The sequence below is a fragment of the Denticeps clupeoides genome, chromosome 17 (assembly GCF_900700375.1).
Source record: "Denticeps clupeoides chromosome 17, fDenClu1.1, whole genome shotgun sequence".
Lineage (NCBI taxonomy): Eukaryota > Metazoa > Chordata > Actinopteri > Clupeiformes > Denticipitidae > Denticeps > Denticeps clupeoides.
In genome coordinates, this window is record NC_041723.1 from 16,140,410 (window position 1) to 16,166,090 (window position 25,681).

Genomic DNA, 25,681 nt, shown 5'->3' on the forward strand with positions numbered 1-25,681 from the left:
CAAGTACAGTTGGTTCCCAAACTCTCCAGTTGCAATTTATATTAATTACTAAATTATAAAAATAAAGTCACAATTTATGTTTAGCAGCTCTCACTAGCTAGGCTAGATAACTCTCCACTCTCTGGGTCTGCTGTAATAATGTAGTAAATGCATGCAAAAGAAGACAACATTTATAATGAACACTTATAATGAATTTACCAATTTAACTTTTATTCGCTTGACAATGTTCTGCAATTTTTAAATTTTCATGATCAGTTTATAAAATGCCTATCAACAACACCGGGTTAGTTAGCCTCGAACAAAAAGCGAGTAGATCTTTTTCAAAGGCTCATGCTATAGGGTTAAGGTTTAAGTTAGGGATATGGCAACATCCTCTCCTCACGACTGATAAAAATCCTCCTGATAATTTCCTTAAAACGTCCTTTGTTCGTTCAAAATTCCTGGTTTTAAAAATACTTGAATGAGCTTTATTCCACGTCATTTGAATACAAATGTTAGCATCAGTAATGTAGAAAGGCAAAGGTAAGAAATTTGCTGAGAATACAGCTCAACATATTTGAACACCGATCAAATGTACCCTGCAGCTGTAGTATCGGAGGACTGTACATTGTGTGTGTGTGAGTGTGTGTGTGTGTGTGTGTGTGTGTGTGTGCGTTTTTCATACAAAGAAAGACGAAAACCCCAGTGAAGACCACCCTGGCCATCCCGAATCCCAGAGCAAAAATGCAACACTGTGGAGGTGCTGCCTGAAGAACCGCCCCGCTGCTGGTTTTAGAAGGTGTCTTCTTCACCCGGGCACGCACCGAAAATGGAATTAAGAAAACGAAGACGGGAGATGTGAACAGTAAGCCGCGGCGGCGGCCAGAGCGCCTCTCCCTGTACTCGTCTAGACAGTTGTGCAATTCTGTTTCGAGGGAGGGGTTAAAGGACCGCCACTCGCGTGAACAAAGCGTGTCACCCCAAGACGAGGCGCCACTGACGTAGCCACTGTGAGCGCTTGGTTATTTGTGTCACTTGTAAAGCCCCCTCCTGGACGTTGGAGGCGTGTGGATACGGTGCAGCCTGAGCCGGTGGAGCAGGACGCGGCGTGTCCTACGTGTCGGGTAGGCGGGAGACCGGCGCGTCTGCGGGTTCCATGAGTCGGTACTTCTCCTCCAGCGAGGGCTCGTTGCTCTGTAGGTGGATGAGAGGCTTGGTCTGGAACACGCCCAGGCTCTGCCGGTTGCGCTTGTTGTAGATGTTGACCCGGTGCTCCAGCTCAGGACTGGCCTTGACTGAGCCGGCTGGGCTGGGCAGCTTCAGGTTCACGGGGTCCACCAGCCCCTTCTGGGCCAGACAGGAGTCCTCAGACAGCGAGGAGAGCAGCTCCTTCACCACGGCGCTGGGGTCCCGGACGGGCTGAGGCCCGAGGGCCAGAGGGCTGCAGTAAGGCGGAGGGCAGTAGCGCTGGCCACTGTAGTCGGTGGAGGTGGAGGCTTCCCGCACCGTGGAGCTGCAGTCGGTGGTGGAGCCCAGCGTCTGGCTGCTTACGCTGTGCTGCCGCCCCGTGAAGCTGCAACTGGACCGGGACACGGTGGTGGTGGACGCCTCACTCACTGAGCTGCCCGTCCGCTGCAGCCGGCTGCCTGACCCCGGCCCGTCCGCGCTCACCAGCGATGGGGGTAGGTGGCTGAGGTTGGTGGGGAGGTGCACGTCTATGGCTGCTGTGGTTATGACCCGTGCACCAGGGTCCGGTACCCCAACATCTGCAAAGAAAAAAGAGCATTTGCAGCGATCGTCATAGCAACTGCTATCTAGCTGAACAACTACATTTACATTTATGGCATTTATCAGACGCCCTTATCCAGAGCGACTTACAATCAGTAGTTACAGGGACAGTCCCCCCCTGGAGCAACTTAGGGTTAAGTGTCTTGCTCAGAGACACAATGGTAGTAAGTGGGGTTTGAACCTGGGTCTTCTGGTTCATAGGCGAGTGTGTTACCCACTAGGCTACTAGCACCTTAATAATAACTAATACCAACAGCTGGATTTTATAAACAAACCACACAGACTTTCTACATATTAACCATTAATCTGAAAATATGACACCCCTTCTTTATTATTGCTTGTTTGGGACCATGTATTATTAGACATTGTGTGTGTGTGTGTGTGTATTTATATATATATATATATATATATATATATATATATATATACACACACACACACACACACACACACACACACACACATATACATATATCACATGCATACGTTTTAAGATAGATTTTTTTAAGTGATCAGCCATAACATTATGACCATTGACAGACGATTGGCAGGTGACACTGGAAATATATTAGACAGCAAGTGAAACGTTTTGTTGCTTCCAGACTGATGAGTTGTAAGCCGAGAAAGTGTGCATAGATCTGAGTGACAAGCTGCTGAATTGTGATGGCTAGGTAAGTCATAGCATCTCCAAAATTGCGCCTCTTGTGGGATTGTGGTATATGGTGTTTTTAGTATATGGTGTTTTTAAAATTGTATATTGTGCCTTTCTTTTTAAATTGTATTTATACTCTGTATTCGTTACTGTTACTGTTTTTGTATTTAATGTTATTTTTATGGGTCAGAGAGTAACGTAATTTCAATTCTCTGCATGTCCTGTACATGTGGCAGAATTGACAATAAAGTTGACTTGACTTGACTTGACTTGACTTGACTTTCTCAGGCTGCAGTGGGCCATCGATGGAACACCACTGCACTGGTAATTGGGTCATGGATGATGCACATGGGTGACACAGGCGATGGAGAAATGGAAGAAGGCGCCCTGGTCTGATGTTTTTTTACATTTTACATCAGGCATGTGCGCCGCTTACCCAAGGAAGACACTGGAAAACTTTAGGTCCTGCATTCAGGTGGATGTTACCCCCGACCTAAACAGTTCACCTTTTAATGAAACCATCAATGCCCTTTCAGCAGGACAACACAGGGGACCTACTCAATGCTCTTAATGTCATGGCTGACTGGTGTATTACGATGAACGCCGTTTCTTACCACTGCTTGGCTCACTGTAGTACTGGCTTATGTAGTTGTTCATGTCGTCCTGAGGAACGTGTTCTGAAACAAATCGCACCATGAGCACACGCCAACTATTTCAAACATTTGCATTCTGCTTCACATTGTGCATCACGCAGATAATAAATCCACGCCACTGCCGTTTTCGAACGAATAAAGAAGGACAATTATTAGCCGTTGGCGCTCTGGGGGCCACGCTGCAGTTTTTGGGTCCACTCTTCAGGATTGCGTCTCAGTGTGCGGTCATCTGCTGGTGGAAGGGTCTTATGATATGCTTGGCGGAGCGCAGCCCCGTCTCCACTAAGTGCCATTCCCACTCCCCCAGGGCAGGCATGGCTTTATTTAATTCATTTTTTCCCCAACGGCGTAAAATATTCATCTTACACCGCCCCTGGAGGAGAGGCGTAGCACACTAAAATGCCACCAAGACAATCACTCTGGGATGAATAACACATGAGCGGATGAGGAGCGGGGCCACTTAAAAGGTTCCCTGACACATGGCTTTCCTCCCTCAGTAACCTCGGAGAGGGGTGGAGGGCGGGGTGGGTGGCAGAACGAGAGAGAGAGAGAGAGAGGGGGGGCAATATCGAGTGATTTAGTGGCTCAGTAGTGCGCCGCTATCTGAGTTCTGAGCCCCGTCTTTGCGGCCTGACAGGCAGCGCTGCTTCTCTCGCCCGCCAATTTATGAGCAGTCACTGGCAGACGATTTTATGACTCCTTTATTTATTTTTCTGTTCTCGGTCTGGAATTTGAGGAATTTTAGTAAGGAACTTTTTTCTTTTTTTTTTTTTTTTTTTCACCAGTAACCAAAGCACCTATAAGGTGCAGTTGACTCCTCTTTGTCGACCCCCTTTTGGCCCTCCGTGCTTAAATAAGAGATGGCCATTAGCACGCTCGCCTCCAGGCTAGCCTCGCTCTCCTGCCTGCTCCCAGGAGCATTACGCCCGTGGCCGGGCTCTGCTTTGACAGGCCTTTTTGTCCCGTGCACCGTTTCTGGAGCAAAAGCCACAAGCTTGCTCCTGGTGGCCATATTTCCCACAATCCTCCTGGGGCTTGAGTGTGGCTTGTTGGGGAGGCAGTTGTGGTTTTTCAGGTGAAGGGAGAACAGATGTTTGTGCCATAGTTGACTACTCCTTCACAAGAACACGGCCCATTGCACAGAACACTTTGTGTCGACAATAGCTTCGGCATGGAGATCCCTATGTGACCTGACATGGTGTGAGCAACACTTTCCTCCTGTGGTTTCGCTGGATATTATAAGACCCGATCGGCTGATTAGAGCCGACTGGGGACTCGCCGGCAGCGCTGTCTGCTGCTGGTGCCACTGTCACGCTCCTTTATGGGACAAGTGAGTGTCACTCGGCTTTCTGTGATTAGCCTGATGTCTCCAGATGTGGTCATATTTCTTATTTATGCATCTAAAGTCTAGATAAAATTTTTGGTTGCCTGGTCTGCTTTTTACTTTTTTTCAACACTTTATCTTCTTGTAAAAAATTTGTAAATGTCCCTCCTTTGAGAGTTACTTAAAAAAATGAAAAACTATTTTCTACTTAACTTTATTGTCTTATTTTTTTGTTAAAACGTGTTTAATTGTTAAATGTGTCATATCATGGCTAAAACTCCACAACACTGCACTGGACTACATTTAGAGATTTTCATTTTATTAATTTGTTGGGTATGTAATCGGTATATTATGTATTTATCTGTAAATCCAATGTGTGTAGATTTTACCATTATATTTTATGTATATTGTGTTGTGTTTGACACCTTCGTAAGAACGTATGCTAAAATTCTAGAGAAACCTTCTGTAACTTCTGAAAATGTTCCTTTTCATTTTTCTCTGTTATGCTCCTCAGCTGTGTTACGTGACATTGGCTCAGGAGGTGGCAAGGTCACCTGCTGGCACCACTGGCTCTCTGGCGTTAGCGTTGCCATCGTTGTCTGAGACGCCAGGCCCAAGGCCGTCCACCTCTTGGAAGCTGCGGCTCTGCTTTCCCCAGACATGGTGGATCTGCATCGCGGCCTCCCGCTCCGCTACCAGGTCCAGGTCCTGCTGTGCCAGATGAGCCCGCAGCTGCCTGATCTCAAACTGTAAATTGAAGAAAGGGGGGAAAGAAAACAATTATCAAAATGAACTAGATAAGAAAATAAAACCACGACGACATTAGATGCGTTTTTTACTGAACAATGCCCGCCTCTGTGACAGCAACTTCACAATGTGTAAAAAGAGTCCTAGTTATAAAATATTTTTATACAATACTTTCGAACGTCATTCACTGATCTAAATTCTAAAACCGGATTAGCTTCGGCTGGGCTGTCTGATGCTGGCAGAGGCGTATCATTGCTCATCATGCTTTGATGTTTTGGGGTTTTTTTTTCCTTCCAGAGGAAACAACGTTTGGTTCAACAGCATGTTACCATGATGAACGGTCAATTGCTTTCCCAGTATTGATTCTGCAGCATTCAGTGTCAGGAACAAATGTGACTCAATCTCTTATCTGACTGGAAGCCCCAGGAAGGGCATAACTGGGATGCCTTACAGAAATAATGCACCCTGCTCACACACTGAAATGGATGGATGGACTGTGGTGTCTGCTGGTGGAATCACATCAGAAGCAGAAAAAAAAAAAAAACGGCAACATCATGTGTGGCTTCAAACATTTATCACACAGTGACCGCCATTTGGCCTTTCTCTAAACAGACTCTGGAGTGTGAGTGTTCTAGTACATTTCATTCTAAAAGACAAACCATCATATTACATGCCAAGTGATTTTTTTTGTTTAGATATTTATGATTATATATTGATGGTCACAGATCCAGTACATCAAATTATTATTATATAATATAGTCATCTGTTTCTATCTAACCTCTTTTTTTTATATGTTACAGTGCTGCCCTCTGCTGGCAGAAGAGTAAAAAAAAACCTTGAGCTGCACTCTCTCTTCTGCCCCAGGTGCTTTCTGCTCCACAAACAACTGTCTTAACATCACCTTCCCCGGATCCTTATCTATAACAGCAGTCGCTAACCACGCATGTGGAAACTGAGCCCAGATCAGTAGCTACAGATATCAGGTGTCCAGACTCACCGCCTGCTCCTGGCAGATCTGTGTGAGGCGCTCAAGCTGCTCCTCCCTGACGGCCTTGGCCTTCTCATACTGCTGCATCTCCAGCTCCATTTCCACCTTCACCTGCAGGACGTAGGCTGGGAGACAGACAACACGGGTCAGACTGAGATTTTAAAGAAACTAGAGATTTTGTTTGTGGTCGTAAGAAACAGCGAGAGCTGAGTTCCAATCTTTCCCCATAACTGCAGTCCCATTTAGCTGCACTATTATGGGGTTCAGTTACATGCAAAAATCCAGATGGCATGAACGCCCCCTTTCACAAGGTTTTAGCAAATGTAGGAAATGACTGTGGTGTCTATAAAATAACCAAAAATCTGTATAAATGTAGAGAGCTCCCTGAGTTCCAATCGAGTCTGTCACTTTAAAAGCTAAATTTGAATAATGCAAATATAAATGATAAAATAAATAAAACTGCCTCCTGATGACCAGAGTATCAGAAAATGTGGGTTGGACTACATCATTAACTTTCCAATTCATTTTGTAATATTTTCTATTAGGCATCAGTGTACCAGGTTAACCTACAGGGCAGGTATTTCTAATAAAGTGGTCAGTGAATCTCAAGCCAATGCACCGAATGCTTTGACTGTATGAGTTTTAGTATTGCATTTACATTTTACATTTACATTTATGGCATTTATCAGACGCCCTTATCCAGAGCGACTTAAAATCAGTAGTTACAGGGACAGTCTCCCTGGAGACACTCAGGGTTAAGTGTCTTGCTCAGGGACACAATGGTAGTAAGCGGGATTCGAACCCAGGTCTTCTGGTTCATAGGCGAGTGTGTTACCCACTAGGCTACTACCACCCTGCAGTAAATGATTGGCAGTAAATGATTTCAGTGTCGGTTGTTCTGACTGGTTGTGGTGAGAGAGGCGGGGTGTGTGGCTTGTGCCCCCTCGCCTGTCTCCCTGGCATCTCTTAATTAAACCACGCCCGCAGCTTCCACCCGCTCCAGCACCGCTGGACCTCTGCTCACCTGCATGCATTATCTACTGACCTCCTCTGTGCTGCTTTCACATCTTGCGCTCAAGCTGTACAGAAGGAGTTTCCCACAATGCCACAGGAACAAAGCTTGGTTTCTCATTTCTGAGAGCATGGGGTGTTGTGAGCTCGCCGACCACAGGGCGGCGTCCGGCTCCATCGGCTATAATGTAACCGCGGGAGCCGCGGGATTCATGCATTTTAAAGAGGCCGTGACCCCGAGTCTATCTCCATTTTCTCTGCCCCAGACTGGACCCTCGCTTGTACTTATATAATTCCACATGCAGAGCAGTCAGCCATTTAATAGGAGTGTCTGTGCTAACTTATGTGCAATTAAAACCAATCATTTCATCAGTCTTTTTAAATCTCTACAGTTATTTCTAAGCTAAATGTTATATAGTTAAATACATAAGGAAGTTCTGAACTGGGTGCAGAGTTTATTTAAAACGCTTCACAGCTCTAAAGGCTATTTATCTCTGCCGACAGAATCAGGCTGCTCTCCCAGTGTTCCGTCAGCTGGCAGCACGACTGCACTCAGTAACACACGCATTAATAAAGGCAGGAAAAAGAAAGTCCGTTTGCGGTTTCATATCATCGATTACGGTGCAAATGTGCAACCTGTGTGAAAAAATGCATTACATAAATCAAGCACACACACAGATCAGTAGACCTGTATTCAAGTCTTTAAACACACAGCACAGGAAAATGGTTTAGTTGAAATATTAATTTGACCTTCTGGTGTGACTCCATGATGGGTCGATAAGGCCAGTAGAAACTGTATTGCGATTGGTGGGGTCTTGAGAGGTATTGGACGGAGGAGACTGAAGCTCCTGCTAGCGTGAGGTGACGTGTTTACTAGTGCCGAGAAGTTGCGGGTGACAGCGAGTGACAGACAGGGTCTAAGCGCTCTCCCAGTCACAGTGACAATGGGGGTCACCTAGCTTCAGCCATCGACTCTGCATACACTTGCATTAATAAAAACAGCCGTCCTGCTGATCTCATCCCGGAGGAGCGTCCAGAGTCGGTGTGAATTTTAATGGCTTCATCGTTGGCTAGACTCCACGAGATTGTCCATCAACACATGTTCAGCAGATCGGCAAACGGACACTTTTCAGAGAAAAACCTTCCACTGTCTCTCATGTCTGAAGGGGTATTGTGAAGGTCAAGGTCATCAGGAGTTTCTGGACTACCATTAATCAGCATAAAAATTATATAACTCTTACAAAACAGTCTAATTGTTAGATGATGACTTTGATAATAAACCCCAATATAGAACTGTGACCTTTTGGCATGAAAAAAAAACACATTTGATGCATTTGCATTAAGGTTTTACCATCAATGATCCTCTTGACCCTCCAGATACGCAGGGTTATTATGAGGCTGATGGCATCCCATGGGCTGCTGGGGCCGTTGGCAACAGTGGAGGCCACCATGGGGGCCAGCGAGAGGACGATGACAGCACCATCAAACACCTGCATCAGGTACAACATGTAGAGCAAGGAAGCACAACACCATCAGATACCTCACATTACAGTACAGCTACATTATTCTACTGTGCAATGCCACCGGGGCACTGGCGGCCGGAGGAAGTCGACTCGTAACCGCCCACTGCTCACTAAAGGTGATGAGGACACGTTTAGTTGTGTGTCACCGGGTGCTGTGTTGTGTATCAGTTTAACTGTTAATACATAGTCATGGCTGCAGCCACTTTTAAAATCTTCCTATTTGTCATTCGTGATGAAACAGTTGATTCATGAGTCCTAAGCAAGCAGCAGCTGGTCACATGACAAAGTGCAGTGCAGTGCAGTAGAGTGGAATGATATTTAAAGATATGAGATATTGCCACTCCCAAATTCCTCTCAGCCAATCAAAATGTCATGTCAGAATTAGCTGTAGTATATGACCCATTATAAACCTAATATCTCCAGCATGTTAAATTCATAAACAAATTTACCTTCATGTGACAAATATTTAAGGTTTCATGACCTCTTCCACACTGGAACATTCTCATTAAATATACCTCAAGGCTCAGTAAGTTGCCACCTAATGACATTTTGAACAGGTTTGGTTCCTTCATACAATGCAAAATATTTCCCAGTGTCCCTTTCTGCAAATATTTTTGATGACAGCACTGCATAATTCACATACAAATGGAAAGAATCTAAAATATCACCCTCCCTGATTTGTCTTGATCTCATTCAAAGTCTGAAATTTCAGCTGCTGTGTTAGGATTTTGTGTATTTGTGGCCTGCTGACCCAGTTCAGTTCTAGGTCTACCGTTTTAATATCACAGACTCTCCAACATTTGCCTCTCATAAAAATTGTAATTAGCTGTGTAATAATTATGATAAAATAGGATTATAGAAGCTGTATAACTCAAACATTAAATTTTTTCCCCCTTAAATTCTCATTTTACAGGCGTTCTATAAAATGCCGTCAAGGACAAACTATATTGTATCGTAACCTGTGAAACAGATCTGTTGCTATAAACTGCAGGAAGATAACGGAGCCGGAAACACACAGCAGCTTCTTCCTCCTTCTCACCCGCAGATCCTGACACGGCAGGACCACGGCAGACAGACTCATCACTCATTCACTTTTAAAGGCCTCTTCCCCCATGGACTCGAGGGAGCTTACCTCAACTTTATTCTCGATGTAATCCCAGATTCCCAGGACCACAATCCTGAAGACGGTCTGGAGCAGAGAGAGAGAGAGAGAGAGAGAGAGAGAGAGAGAGAGAGAGAGAGAGAGAGAGAGTCAATAGACGTAAATGAGAAGAAAAGAGACACAGAAAACAGGAAATGATCACATTTTTTGGTACCTCAGCAGATTGAAGACTTTCCCATTAAGATGCTGAGATATTGACCTGCAGGCTTGTGGGGAAGTGAGCGAATGGCGTGGAGAGGGAGGTGCGGGGCCCTGGGCGGGACACCGCTATGCTAAAGCAGGGACTGATTGTGCTGATTTGAGGGCACCGAGGCCGCCGCACTCCTGTAATGAGTTCGCTCAGACAAGGCGAATGTAATTTTCAAAACCCGACGGATATTGAGCTATCGCAGCCGGAGAACTCACCACCGCTTTGGTTGTAAACGGCTGCCTTACATACAGACGGGGAAAAAAAATCTAACGTCTCAGCACAAAAAGCAACTCCAGTTGTAATTCAGTTTTTCTTTCATTTCGTCGGAAGCCACAGCTCATAATTCATCAGCAACACACGATATATATTCATAAACTCCACAGTGGCAGGAATTCGTCCAAACGAAATGCAGCTGCTGACTCAGGTGCTTCTGGACATCCACAGCATTATTACCTAATTCCACTACCATCCCAACACCGTGGACCAGCATCGCCCGGGATCCAACTGTGGTTGAACAAATCACAGCGACGTTGTTTTTTTTTACCGAAAACAAAAGCACTGAAGGGTGGAGAGAGAACAACAGAATGATGAAAGGCAGCAGTTTTTCAGCAGCGGTAACCAATCAGACCACAACAGAGACCTGACAGTGTTCTCATGACTCTGGAGACCCTACATCAGACCTGAAGTGGCCGACAGGAATCAAACAGAACGCAGGAACCTCACAATCAAGTGGAACTTGGAAGCTGTCATGAAATCGCTGGTGACCCCCATAACTCACAGAACAGTTCATTACATTACAGTCAGCTGATGCTCTTCTCCACAACAACTTAGTGTCTGGCTCAGGGACACAGCGGGTTTGAACCAGTGACACTGCAGTGGTCTGGGTCGTAGCTGAAATTGTTACCCATTAGAGATATTATCAGCCCCAAAAAGCACTATGTTTAACATACAATAAGCATGGCTGTGGACCTCCCATGGACTTTTCAGCCCCTGGCGTCTGGAAAAAATGTTCAGAACCCCCCTTTTCCAGACACCGCAATCACTAAAATATCCTCTTGCCTCATTACTGTCCCTTCAAAAAATGACTTATCACACAGGCACTATCCACTACTAGCTTCTTCCACTGAATTCGATAATCGTTTCAATTTCCATCTTACAATTGTTCTGTGTGTTGCAGCATCAATTTGTTGCGCTCTTTCAAACTTTCACTCGGTATCTCAGTATGGGAACCGATCGCCTTCCCATAGTGCGGTACCTCCCTCATGTTGTCAGAGACCCGGGGTTATGGGTTGTATTTTTATCATCCCTCTGTCTTTTCCATTCATCTCGCACTATTAATTCTACATCAACCCCCCTGACAGTGAACTTTCACTACAACCTTCACATTCACAGACATTCACACTTGCCTACCAGCCAGTTATATCAGGACAGAGCTGTCAGGAGGTCAATAACGCTTTCTATAAAAAGACTCGCGAGGCTGCTAATTACCCAGCATGGCTGTTGGACTCACCTCAGTGAAGAACACAGACAAGATGACTAAGCTGATCCAGTGGATGATGCTGGCGAACTGGAACGCGTTGGTGACTGGGGACACAGCAGGCACAGAAACACAGAGGTCAAAGGTCAGACACACACTCTTCACTGACCAACACTGCTACTTGAGCTACTTGACGTCGCTGAGCTGTTGGAAGCATGTGTGTTCAATTCTTTTATATTTTCTTGTTAATTTGTACTAGCTCTACAATAAAATTTACTAGTCATAGAATATTCTGTTTAAATTTGAATGCTGTCACAAGCACCTTTGACCTTTTCCAACATACGGTGATGTTGGATGATCATTTAAAAGCTTAAACAGAGAAACCAGAGTGCTCCAGAGTGCTCCTCAAGATAACTCACACTTTCTGTATTACAGCAACATTACAGATTACTGATATATTACTTTATTATATACTTTATTATTATTATTAGAATTCATCACATCTATCATATTTTTTAAAAACCATTAGCATTTGGCCCACACTGTTTTGTTTTCTGGGAAAAAAAAGACATAAAGAAATGATGAATTCCGCCATGATGAGAGAATGCTGTCAGCTCAGTACCTGCTGAGGAGTAACGAGTTTTAAACCCAATTACAGAAACTTTAGCCTGCACAGCGATGCTAAAAATCGCAATCATGTGTTTTGCTTAAGCAGCTCTTGGCCAATTTATTGATCATTGAGGTGGTTTATTAGGAAATAATTGTTACTGAAGAATGCAATATCGACCCAATGCCAGTGTGCACCCATGTCTGCTGTTAGCATAAAAAATAGCATTCAAAACGAGACAAAATAGGTGGAGTGTATGTGCTACCAAATGTAAAATTAGCCAAGGAGAACACGTTTACAACACACTTCTTGCAGAGGACAGAGAGTGGAAATATTTAAATGCACACTGTACTATGTGGCATGGCACGGATCTTTTCTGACTGCATCATCTGAATCAGGCACAGTCTGCAGGGAGCTTAATAAAAAAAAGACCAGTGCATTTCCCTGCCTGAGTCTCTTTAGAATTTATTTTAATTAATCACGATTAATTCATTGCAAAATTGAAATGCGACTTCTTGAAAATGAGTGAGTTTTTACACGACCACTGTAGATTTCTGTGTATATGACCACTGCAAGTTTCCTTTCATTAAAGCAGGAAATGCGTCTCATGCTTGTGATGCTTCGCTGTGACAGTTACTGTAATCTATGACATCAGCAGTGCTGAGGTAAACACTATGGAACTATGTGGAGTATCTGGTCCTGCCCTTCCACTCCCAAACAGCCACAGATCTCGAGCTCCTCCTGCGTCACTCACTGCCTGCTGGATCACCATACGCAATTACAGACATCTCCGGGGCCGATCCGTGCCCACCGCCTTCCTCTCTCTCTCTCTCCGTCTCGCTCGGCCCATCTGTCTCTGTTTTCCATATTCACTGATCTGTTCATCAGTCCATTCATTTCCCCTCCATTCCTTCCTCCATTAATCCCGAGCGGCTCACTACTGAACTCTTCTCTAATCTCCCACTCATGGTTTGTCTTATTCTGCCCCCCGCCCCCCTTCCTTTCTCGCACCCTTCCAGCGACCCAGCAGCTGCCCCGACTCTTACTAGTATCAGCTTCACGTCCTGTGTAGAAATGTTGAGTTGAAGCACGAGTGGAGAGCTCATGAATATCAATGAGATAGCAGGACATGGTGCGAGCCCCCAGACTCCTACACCCGACATGCGTAGGCATGTACCAGCACTGGAGTAATCTGAAGAGGGCCACTTGGAGGTCTGATAGTAAATACACAGAAGCCAGGACAATACAAGAGTATAACACGTGAATGAACCTTTGCTCATTGTAGAGACACCAACACCTACATGTTTCACAAAATAATAATAATAATAATAATATATTTTTATATGAAGCGTTCCACAGGTATACAGTGACAGGTGTATTCATTGCCGGGTAGACAGGATGATCCCAGATGGGCTGGATACTCACACTGCAGCAGCTTGGTGTCGATGAGGAGCTCCGACGTGAGCAGCAGGACCACCAGGATGACACAGGCCACCAGGAAGCAGTTAAAACCGGCACTCAGCAGACACACCTGCCACAGTGCGGCCCGCCTCCCGCAGCACGGCTTCAGCCAGTTGGAGCTGCACACACAACAGACACACACACATAAATCCTGACGAGAGATCAACAGAGGGCATCGTTACCATTTACTCTCAGCATCATTCTGCGATTCTTTTTACATTTATATTTAACCATATTTCTCCATACCTTATATACTTGTAGTCAGGGATGGGGTGGAGTTTGATTGATCTCCACCACCAAGATCTCTCTAACTCAACTGGCGCGGTTGCAAATACCAACCTGCGAGTGCGAATGAAACTTGCGCATGCAAATCATTTTGGCGCCATGAGAACAGATATCCACCAATTAGATTAATTATTCTTCTAGCCAGTCACAAAGCTGCGGGTAAGGTAACACCCAATCCTGGCGCTGAAGAAGATGAACGTGCCAGAACACAACATTATGGCAAGATGGCGAGTAGTCAGAACGGGCCGGTGAGTTCTTCTTGAACACATGAGCCCTCGTTCAAGCAAACTTCTTTTTATGGGTGCAAGTTGTAAAGTATACAAGTTTATATACCACTCACTCATCACAGTGGAAACATGCGACAGATCTTGTAGAAATTATGGGACAGTCCGATCAAATTGAATCAGTAGATTCAGCAAATCTCTTTAGATGCTTTTTTTGATTCATGCATACCAATAATGTGGTTCTTCTGAGACAGAATAACATGACCACAGGATGTGGTTGTTAAAGAAATGAGAAGCTACTCACTGCATCAGTGAGGGTTAAACAACTTGTTGCCGGCTGAAACATAGTCCTCCATGCAAAAGTTATTCAGTGGGAGACTCTAACGTATTTGCTTTGTTAAATATGGGTGTTGACAGGCCGTGTATATTGAGTAACAGAAACTGATATGGTGCCACGGATCTTCAAACTGGAAACACAACTGTGCCTGTTTTCTTGAGGTCAGTGACTATTTGGACTGAATCTAGTGCGACTGACCCTGTAACCACTGATTGTAAGTTGCTCAGCATCAGCAAAGAACATCAGCTAAATGTCATGTATTTTTCATGTCCTGCGGCAAACTCCGAGAAACATACAGATTCTCCTACATAAAACATAAGCTTATCTATAGAACATGCAACAAATCACGAAGACAAAGAACCAGGAGGAACCAGACTTCAAAAATGCTATTAACTACTGTGACAAACTGAGAGTTCAGCTTCAGAACTTGCATCATGCGACACCACTGAAGCTGCAGGGGCTGCAGAGGGCTTAACGCAACCCAGAAATGTGACCTTCTTTTCCTGGGCCACATGGCAAATTCATTGTTTGCTGGTGACACTGGTGACAACTGCTGACGCAAATAGGAAATTATCCATAGACTACAATGTCCCAACAATGCCTGGGGGCTGCGGTCAAGAACCAGTCAAAGATAGCCACCGAAGGATGAAGCCCCTGTAATAAGATACGGCTTTGTCTGAATATCTAACCCGCTTTACAAGTGTGCTGAAAAAGTTGCAGCAAAGACGATGATTACAGTCAACCACGATCTATTCAAATTACAACATAAGCAAAAAGCAAAAAAGTTGACTGACGTTCACCCAGTGCTGCTACTTGAAAGGACGTGAATAATAAAAATTTGTGGCAAGTAATGATCTCAGTCTTGCTTCCTTGCATTGGATCAATCACAAACACAGCACCCCCAATGCTCCCGGGATATTTCTGCTACATTTTCCAGCGCAGGTTCCAAAGTGCCCCATGCGCCCCGGCCCATCTCGCTGGAGCGGATCCTGGGCTGGCAGCGGGACGGGATCCCTGTGCGGCGCCGTGCTGACCTCATCCTCTGGCCCTGAGCGCCCGCCCCGCGGTGGCGTCCACTCGCACCATCTGTGGGCTGTCAGCTCCCCTTCACCCACACACACCTTTGGCTACAGCCAAAATCCAAAGATCCCAAACATAAAACGCTACCAGCACTAATTGCAGGGTCAGTCCCCCTAAAGGACACAGTGGTGGTGTCCGTATGAGGGGGACATTAAACTACTTGTGCATCTCAACAAAAATGATTGATAACATTTTTCTTTATATAATTTGATTTTAAAAGGTACTTCAGTGGGTACTTTAGCATGTACTGATTTTTTAGTAGATCAATTCTGAATTGTGAATCATATCATAAAATTTGAACAACATTTGGTATCAATAAATCCACAGACATGGACAATAATGCTACACACATTCAGTCATATCTGACACCAACCTAAGCCATCACAAGAACACCTCATCTTACCATTCACTCCCTCTAAATACACCCCCGATCACCCACTACATGCAGCTGTGGGGCAAAGAGCCCCCTGATATATGGCTGAACACCTCCTTCATACTGGATAGAACATGTAATCAGATTGTCTGGTGATGTCTTTGCTTTGTCCAGAGAGAACCCCTGACACAGGAATCTGATCACAATCGGATCCCAATCAACTCTATTCTCCTTTGTTGTCCCTGGCTGATGGAACAACTTGCCCTGCTCCATTCGAATAGCCGAGACTACTACCACCTTTAAGAAACATCTGAAAACCCACTTGTTTAAAAAGTATTTCAAACGAGTCTAACACTAACACACACACACACACTCACAAAAAAAAAAATAAAAATCGTCTAGCACTTAATAATTCCCTGCATGTTCTATTCTTGACAAGATCAGCCTTATCAGGGCTCTTAGTTTTGTAACTTAAAATCTATTGAAACCGAATGAGAATTTCTGGTGTCTTCCTCTTGTAAGTGGATAAAAGTAAGGTAAAGCAAATTAAAGAATAGAGTGGTCGTCCACCCTCAACAAGACTCCCATCTTGGCACTTCAGGCCATTTGTGGGCCGTTTGGCCACCTGGTGATTGTCCTTGAGGCTACAGATCAGAAATAAAGTCTGGGGGCTTCATTAACACATGATAAGTCATCAATCTTGAATCTCCCATTTTACACTTTTACAGTCCCCATTTGCCGGCAAAACAACCCTCATCGGTTGAGTCTGTGGACTCCACTAGATCTCTGAAAGTATGCTGCGGTATCTTGCACCAAGTGATTGGTAGCAGGAACTCATGATCACGTTCCATCCCCACCAACAGGTCGTTTTGTTTATATTGTTTACTTGGTTTATGAAGGAGGGACGTGTCAGAGTAACTTTACTTTACTTTACTTTACTTTACTTGGCAGACGATCCAAAGCAACTTACAAGAGGAAGACACCAGCAATTCTCATTCGGTTTCTATAGATTTTAAGTTACAAAACTAAGAGCCCTGATAAGGCCTAACTTGTCAGGAATAGAACATGCAGGGGAATTGTTGAGTGATGGACAAAATATTTATTATTTTTTTATTAATTTATTTTTTAATTTTTCGAGTGTGTGTGTTAGTGTTAGACTCATTTGAAATACTTTTTAAACAAGTGGGTCTTCAACTGTTGGTAGTAGTGGTAGGTGGTAGTAGTCCCGGCTAGTCGAATGGAGCAGGGCAAGTTGTTCCACCAGCCAGGGACAACAAAGGAGAATAGAGTTGATTGGGATCGGAGTAACTTCCATAAGAATGCAGTTCCCATAGTTCACCCACTGAACCAGACTGCCTCCGTGGCTTGCCTACTGCCCGTGGGGAGCTTCCCCATGCAGCCCCACATGCAACAATCCATGTGCAGACACCTTTCAGTCTAAAAAGCATTAACCTTTCCAGCAATCTGAGCTATACCAGACAATAGGATCCAGCCTACACTTCCCACATTCGTCAATGAGCACCGGCACCCTTGACCCTGTCAAAGCTACTCAGATCCTTATATTTTTGAGAGTCAAGAGTACAAAGTTCATTTAAAATGTACTGTATTAATGGGGCGGGGATCGGCCCCCCTCAGCCGTAGTGGGTGTCTGGGGATCCCAGCACGGTATTTTATAACATTATTTTCAACTCTGCTGATAGAGCCTCCTGCAGCTGAAGGATGGGTGCCGTGATCCTGGTGTGTTTATGGGCTTTGCGTGTGGGATTTCCTCTGTTTCCAGGTGAGCTGTCTCCAGCCGAGGGCTAACAACCACAGACGCCTTAAATCCTCCCGAGTTCCCCGTTCTGCCGCTGTGGTCCAGGGGCCTTTTTACTGAGAGAGCCCATCTCCCAGGGATTTATGCTTGACAAATAATGAAAAATTTAAGTGTGGGAGACGGGGCTTTTGCTACCTGTCACAATTCGGCAGCACACACCCGCTGGAGCACTGATTTATCTCTCACACACACACACACACACACACACGCAGAGACACATACACTCCACAGAGGGCATATTCTGTCAGAGGGTAGAGTTTGACAAAGCCTGTGGTCAATGTCTATTTTCTAACACGTCTCAGGAACCAAGGACTCGTAAATCACACGGCCGACTGTGTGACAAACAGGCTGCAGGAAAGCTGGCGCAACGGCGGCTCGGGTTCACGTACTCCGAGTCGGACACCAGAATCGGGTGGAGGAAAGCAGGAGTGACACTGCGGGCGCGCACAGCAAATGATACAAATCCATCTCGCTCAAATCCTCAGTCAAATCTGTATGACTTTTGACCTCCGCAATGATTTATCATTTGTTCCAGTTCCACCCCCCGTCTCCCTCCAGCAGCAGCCCCTCCACCCCGATCTGTGCTCCGACTGTGCATTCAAAAACCGGCAGCAGTTCTGAGCGGCACCGGCACTCTGTGGGATGTTGGAGAACAGAGACCATGAACTGGTGCCAGATCGGGTCGACATGGAGCCAGAATTAGAGCAGGGGGGTGTTGGGGGTGAGGAGGAGAGAGAGAGGAACAGCACACAGTGGGCGGGGGCGTACGAGGGGCATGAGAGACACAGTGAGAGAGGGAGGGAAGGGGGAGATTTCCGGCTCCAACTGGACTTCTGCTGCAAGATTCAATACTCCTCACAGCCCCTGCCAAGGTCATTGCCGGGGCGGGTGCAGGGTTGTGATGTGTCAGTGAGCCTCAAGTGTGCTGATTGGACAGACCCCCGGTGCAGCAATGTCAGACAACATGGCTGGAGCTCTGGAAGCTTGGAAGGGAGGTGAAAACTGATATTTTCATGAATAATGATACAGTTAGTTATTACTCTCCAAAACACAGAAGTGAAAGTGAAGTGATTGCCATTGTGATACACTACAGCACAGCACACCATGACACAACGAAATGTGTACTCTGCATTTAACCATCACCCTGCCCATGAGGCTGGCAGTCATGAAAGGGGACGGTACTTTGCTCAGTGACACCTCAGTGGGACCTTGGTGGTTCGGGATTGGAACCAGCAACCTTCTGGTTACGGGGCCGCTTCCTTAACCACTAGGCCACCACTCCCCCAAAAAAGACTGAATATGTAGATGCTGGGGATTGAACCCAGGACCTCATACATGCAAGTCATGTGCACTACCTCTGAGCTACAGATGTGTGTTTGTACTTTTATAAAAAAAAAAAACAGGCACTAAGGGTAAAAAATACAAATATTACAAAGACCTTTGGTAGGCTCCTCCATTAAAGGGCCACTCCAGCATTAGGATTCAATGTAATTATCAGAATCAGAATTGAGAAAAAAAGGTTTGCAAATGGAATCTGTCCATCAGCAGATGTCCTCAAAGTATGGAATACGTTGTTGTGGTATACCTAAATACCACAGTCAACTGCATTCATGGTGTGACCAACATCAAATCAAATTTTAAAGTGCTGGGGAAAAAAGAAACGTATATACTCTAAAACCATAATTCGTGTTGGCACTGATGATGTTTGCATGCGCCAATCTGAAGTTCCTAAAAGATTTAATTCAGTAATTTGCTCTGGTCCCATTCCAAGCCAACATGGTGATGAAATGTAAAGACTTTTATCACTGAATAGTTGCATCACTGAGTGCTATCCACCAAAAAATGTTGGCTTTATTAATAATTTGAGATATTTTGATGGGAGGCCTATAGACTTTTTAGTCCAAATTGACACCCAAGAGCTCAGTCCAGGCAGAAGGCAGTTCATCTTCTCCAACTGCCTGCTGGTCATCTAGTAAACCCACCCAGAACCATGGTAGTTTCTTTCACCATATCGAGACTGTATATGTTCCTTGAGCAAGAAAGACCATTAAATTAACCAATACATGCAGTAGTGACAGGGACAGTCCCCCCCTGGAGGCTCTCAAGGTTAAGTGTCTTGCTCAGGGACACAATGGTAGTAAGTGGGGTTTAATCCTGGGACTAGTGCCACTAGTGTTAGCCACTAGACTATAAAAACACATATTTTAATTCAATCCTTCACTTACACCCTGCTATCTAGTTGCATTTTAAAAATGTTAGCTCTTTTCATTGACAGATTTGAAAAAGTCCCGATATCACAAATGGACATGACGTAACCAAGTGACGGGCAAATGCCCATTAGAAGAGTCCATGTTACATAAGACACATGGGAGGAATATACTGAAAAATCCAATGATTCAGGATTCAGTAGGATTCAGGCTGGGCATTTGGCTGAACGTTTGATAATTATTGTAATCAGTTTAATAAGCAGAGCTTCGCTGGTTTGGCCTGTGTTGAGCCGAGCTCAGCTGTTTTCCGCTCGTCTCTGCTCACACTTTGCATGGCCCTGAGAACAGCAGAGGTCTAATGGGCCCAATAGTGCTAACCTGGTCGGAATGACTGTTTTCAATACAGATTAGACGGAGCAGGATGCAAGCCGCAGCGACTGATGACTTTCAATTACAACAGATCTCTTTGAATGGGAAAATGCTATGCTGCTATGGCAATGAACAGTTCGTTGAATGCAAACATGCAACAAAACAATCTTACGTGCTTCAGAATTTATGTTGCAAAGTTTAGCAAAATCTGCCACAATAAAACACTGTAAGTTTGCTCTGGGGCAAATTAGCCCAAATGTGGTGTTTAAAATGGTTTTAGTAAATGTCAAAGAAAAGATATAACACCAAGAACTTTAGGAATTCATGCATTCTAAAGTGTATATCTCAACACACGAAGACCCATAATTCATAAATGCTTTCCTCCAGCAAAGATGGGAAAGGTATTAATTTAATGAAACCATTAAACGGCTCCCCAGGGAACCTGCTGTAAATGGCTGTGATGTATTGCCCACAGTTCTCAAACTTCATTTCAGGGAGAATCGCTCTAAACTGCGAGTGCTGAGGGCATAAAGTATTTATGAGTAGGTGAACTCTGTTGAGTTTTGGAGGGAGGGCGGGGGAATGACCTCTGCATAGGCGGCGACGCCTCACGCTGAGCCAAGCTGAGCCACGGCTGCTGAGACCGGAGTCCCTAAGGAGGCATCCGAAATCAGCCACAGGACACAGAAGGGGATGCCGTTAGGACTAAGTCACCCCCACACAAACTTCGGAACCTCGAGAGCGCGGCATAGATGGCAGCAAAAAAGGTTGGAATCATGAAAATAAATGGATGATTAAAATCACCGTAAAATGAAATTCAGACACCGGTTTATTTGTCTCGACTCGGGGTAGGATGAGGCACAGAAGCAGGACATCAAGATGAAGGGAATTTTAATAAGGACAACAAAAACATGCACGAGGGCCAGAAAACAGGATGAACAAAAGGATAGAAACAGAGCAAACACCATGTACGTACTGAGCAATCGTGCCTAAGATTACGCAGGACTCCTTTATAAGGTGTCCCGGCAGCTTTACGTGCCCAATCGCACCTCTTAACACCTTATGAATATTTGAATGTATATTAGAATACTGTGAATTCTTTAGCATCTTTACCTTTGAGTTCAGCATCTTTGGACAGGGGATAAATCATTGCTCAGTGACACACTGGGACTTTGCATGACTTTGCCCTCATGGCATTGATGTCTAAAGTGTGAGTTATCAAAGCGACTTTTACATTAGACCTTTTGCTAGTTAGCTCTGCCTTTTAGTGTATTTTCGCAAGTTTGATGACACAACAAAGAGAATTCTTTTTTTCTGGACCCACACTGTATTTGACTAGGTTATGATAGTTAGTAAAACATATTGCTGACTCGCAAATATAAAAAAATATATAATTGATCATTCTGAAGGTGTGATAGAACACATGTTGTTTTACAGCAGCATGTAAAGTGTCAATGCGTTGCAAAAATGCCATGTCAACATTTTGCATACAACAAGGAACAGTGTGATACTCTGTGTGAAGGTTCTAAAACCATTAAAAGTACTTTTTAAAGGTAAAACAAACCTGCACTCGCCTACAGCTACATTTTAAAAGCCGAGTAGACATGATTTCATCTGATCACATGATCTCCACCCGTGAACACACCAACACGCTTCTGCACAGCCCACCCCCTTTTCAGAGAGCGGTGTGATCGCTGTTACAGAGCCCTGACATTGAGGAAATGATTCAGATTCAGTGGACGGGTTTATAAAGGCCTCGCCCGCTGCAACGGTAATGCTGCGAGGACGGATTGAATTGCATGAGACGGGAAACCAGCAGAGGTGGATTAAACCGTGAAACCGATCGATAGCGGCACGGAGCAATTCGCTGTCGTGTGCGGCCCTCAGTCAAGCCGTCCTTACAGGCCTAACAGCAAAAAAAATGGTCAATACATCCAAACCTGCAGCGGACAGCAGGTACGATTAAAGAATAACCGAGAAGACCATGTTTGCCACGATAAGGCTGCATGCAGAATGTATCATTTTAATTGTAGAAAATCATCTACAATAATAATAATGGTTAGAGTATAAACAGCTTTCAAGAACTAAGGCAAGAGGGCACAGTCAAAGAACACTTTTTCTAGATGGCTGCAGTTTCTGCTTTTCACCAGTTAAGCCATATGGCGTGAGCGTTGGAGCCCCGAGACAGGAGAGACATTTTTTTGCTCCAGCCTAACATTTGGTGCCATTTTCCATCGGTGACAGATGAAAGTAACTACTTCATCAGTTTCTGACAGCCCCTTATACCTTTTCTTTCACTAAATATTCTATTTTCAGTGATTTTTCTCTATATCAGCCTAGCAGTGCTCGGGGGTCCATCACTGCTGCAGAGCTGCTCAGACCTCCGTTATAATAGTTCTGTGCCAGGAGCGATATATTTCACAGCTAATTACTAAACGGTTTAATACCAAAGCACTAGCCCGAATAGCGATAATGGACATGTTTGCTGAAAGACCAGACATTTTCCAAGATTTGGATACAACGCAATTTGCATATTTATGGCAGTGTGTATAACAAATCTGCCCAAGTCACAAAATGCCATGAGAGTAATTTAAAAATAAAAAGAAATCTTTTCATGGACAATGCACCCAACCATCCAAACTGCTCTAAAACAATGTGTTAACGAAGCTGTCATGGCAGTAAAATGTCACTGTGCCAAGTATGAACGTGAAGGTCTTGTGAATGCAGACAGCATATTTTCCTTCTTAATTATCCTTCCATCCATTTCCCATGCCCAGCTCAGTTCAGGTTTGCGTAGGGAAACACACCCACACCCACACTCTCCTTCATACATGCACAACCTAGAGCCAATTTACCAGTTCACCAATTCTTTCAGCTCTACCTCCTTCTTAATTAAATTTCCAACACGCAAAAAAAAAAAACCTATAATAAAATTGTTCTGATTGTCTTTTCCCTGAAATAAAGCCTAGTGGTTTGCGTTTGTGTGAATGAAAATAAGAAAAAACAAGAACTTTTAAGATGCAATTCACACTATCCCAACTGGGCCCAACATGCATAATAAGAAAATGACAGCGGGGAGCAGTGAGGTGGCTGGATGTAAGCCGCTAGTAATGAGAACTGGTTGTCCACCATACTGCTAAAGATACAATGAGGTCCACCGTCCTGTGTCTTTTTTTTTCAGATTAACTTCTCCACTGATAAAGTTGAAATCGAGTCAACAAGATGTCATGTGCGCAATCCCAGCTGTCAACATTGCATTTTACATCCCCAACTCCATCTGTCCTTCCTACATCTCCTCTAAAAAAGCCATATAATTCTCAAGCACACACACTGGTAGTAGGCTGACTTCACGTCAGATTTAAAAGCAAGTTCACAAACTCACAAACAGGAAAATCTAAAACAAGGAAGACTCCTGAACACTTCGGGTTCATCCCCCTTCAGCCAAGGAGACCAATCCCCAAAAGACAGCCATGCTTCCTGAAACACGTTACAATACTCTGGTTGTCGCTTCCTTTAAATGAAATCTGCCTTGTGGTGTGGTGGGGTGAAATAATCCACGCTGGACAGGTCTAAATGGAGGAAATGGTTTACACCTCAAGCCGGATGAACGGGTGGCGGCACGTGACAGGTTTGATTCCGCGCTAGGCAGAATTCACCTGCACACACCGTTAACTTTGTAAGATGTCCAACTACCTTTTGTCGTGGAGCGAGACTTTTCTCGCAGGGGGTGTTGACTTGTGCCTCTGATGTCGACAAACCAGCCTTTCTGTAAATGCCCCAGTGTGTCAGGACTGAAATGACCCTGGAGACAGTCACCATCACCATCCTTTACCTTCAAATTTTACAAAGCATCGCAATGTGTCATAAAGATATTCTCCTGACAGTCTTCCAAAATCCATAGGCTGCGATTGACGACTTAGTGTCGTGTTTTTATTCACGCTTCGGCTGTAACCACTGTCATTTGGTGAATATAAATAGTGATAGCTGAATACTGACTATACACGTAATGTTCTGAATACTTACAAAAAGTAATGAATTCCATCAAACCTGCTGTTTTATTATTTGTTAAAAGGATTGGTTTAGGATCTTCATTAACAGGAGGGTTGTGGGTGCTTGGGCCCATCCCGGGATATGCCCATATGAAAACTCCGTAACAGCATTTAATAATCACCCACCGAGACTCCCAGCGTACCACCAGGGGGAACCTGTATACATAGTACCACGGTCCTGGAAACAAAATACAGCAAACAACGTGAAAACCATGCACAACTGGAATTATAAAATCTAACATGGGATAAATACAGCTTCTTCATCAGAGCGTGAGTAAAATGTCAGAATACCTAGCTCTTCCAGTTGGCTCATCACTAAATGAGCCCAAACTAAAGATGCTACATGCTAGACAAACGGTTGCCACTCTTCTCATTTCTGCTAAAAGTTAAATGGGGCAGTGGTGGTCTAGCAGACTCATAACCAAAGGGTTGCGGGTTCAAAACCCCAACTGTCAAGGAACACCCACTGCTCGCCCTTACACACTGTGTAACACACCGTCATGTATACCACATTAGGACCACTATGTGACAGCCATGCTCACTCCAGTATAAATCTAGTATCCCTGTGCACGAAGGTAAATTTGCAATCTGCACACAGCTACATTGCAAAGGACATTTACACAGTGAATTATTTTTAAAATGCATGTTATGGTGATATATTTGGTATGGGGGCATTTATGCAGAGGCAGTGGAAAACACTGCATTATATCTTACCTCAAAGTCAAACCGCACAAATGAGTGTGAAAACCGCAGAAGCCACCTGACTGTGCACTAAATATATGCTGAAAATGAATCCCTTTGCCGTTCTCGCTGCTAATCAATTTAACATTTGAGAGCTTCCTTATTACAAGTGCCTCCACATACCATTAATCACACAAATACCGAGAGAATTTGCCTGGCATGTTAAAAAGGGGAAATTTATTAAACAGAATAAAATGGCACAAATATATCTCAGGGAATATGAAGGCAGTGAAAAATATTTATGCTCAGACTTATTAAACCACCATAAATGGTTATTATCAAAGATACTTTGGTAATGATTATAATGATCACACAGAAAGAGAGAGAGAGAGACATATTTTTCAGGCAAAGTTCTCAACATAATAGCATTATTGTGACATGAATGTGTTCTTTATGAATAAGAAAAGTGTCATTAATAAAACCAACCCCGCCCCCCTCAGAAACTTCTAAAAGTGTCAGAAACCCACATTTTATCACTCAAATAGCCACAGAGATGTTTAGAATTCATGTTCTTTTCCTCACTACTGGAACACTTGATCTCTCTCCCTCTCATCCAGAAAAGCAATCTCACACTTTTGTATGTCTGTGAATATTAACAAACCTTCACCTACCCCAAAATGTCACCTATATAGAAGTGG

The 25,681-nt window shown here is 44.3% G+C and overlaps 1 protein-coding gene across 2 annotated transcripts in view; it reads right to left on the reverse strand.

Annotated features, from left to right (window-relative positions):
- Positions 1–188: 188 nt before the first annotated feature.
- Positions 189–25,681, reverse strand: part of tmem266 (transmembrane protein 266) — a 43,740-nt gene continuing 18,247 nt past the window's right edge. For both annotated transcript variants that reach the window (XM_028957730.1, XM_028957731.1), the window contains 8 exons: positions 13,527–13,681; positions 11,528–11,601; positions 9,798–9,854; positions 8,494–8,632; positions 6,141–6,256; positions 4,951–5,143; positions 3,034–3,096; positions 189–1,745 (listed from right to left, as the gene is read on the reverse strand). In XM_028957730.1, coding sequence (XP_028813563.1) covers positions 1,093–1,745; positions 3,034–3,096; positions 4,951–5,143; positions 6,141–6,256; positions 8,494–8,632; positions 9,798–9,854; positions 11,528–11,601; positions 13,527–13,681 — 1,450 coding nt within the window. In that variant the 3' untranslated portion in view covers positions 189–1,092. The remainder of the gene's footprint in view (positions 1,746–3,033; positions 3,097–4,950; positions 5,144–6,140; positions 6,257–8,493; positions 8,633–9,797; positions 9,855–11,527; positions 11,602–13,526; positions 13,682–25,681) is intronic.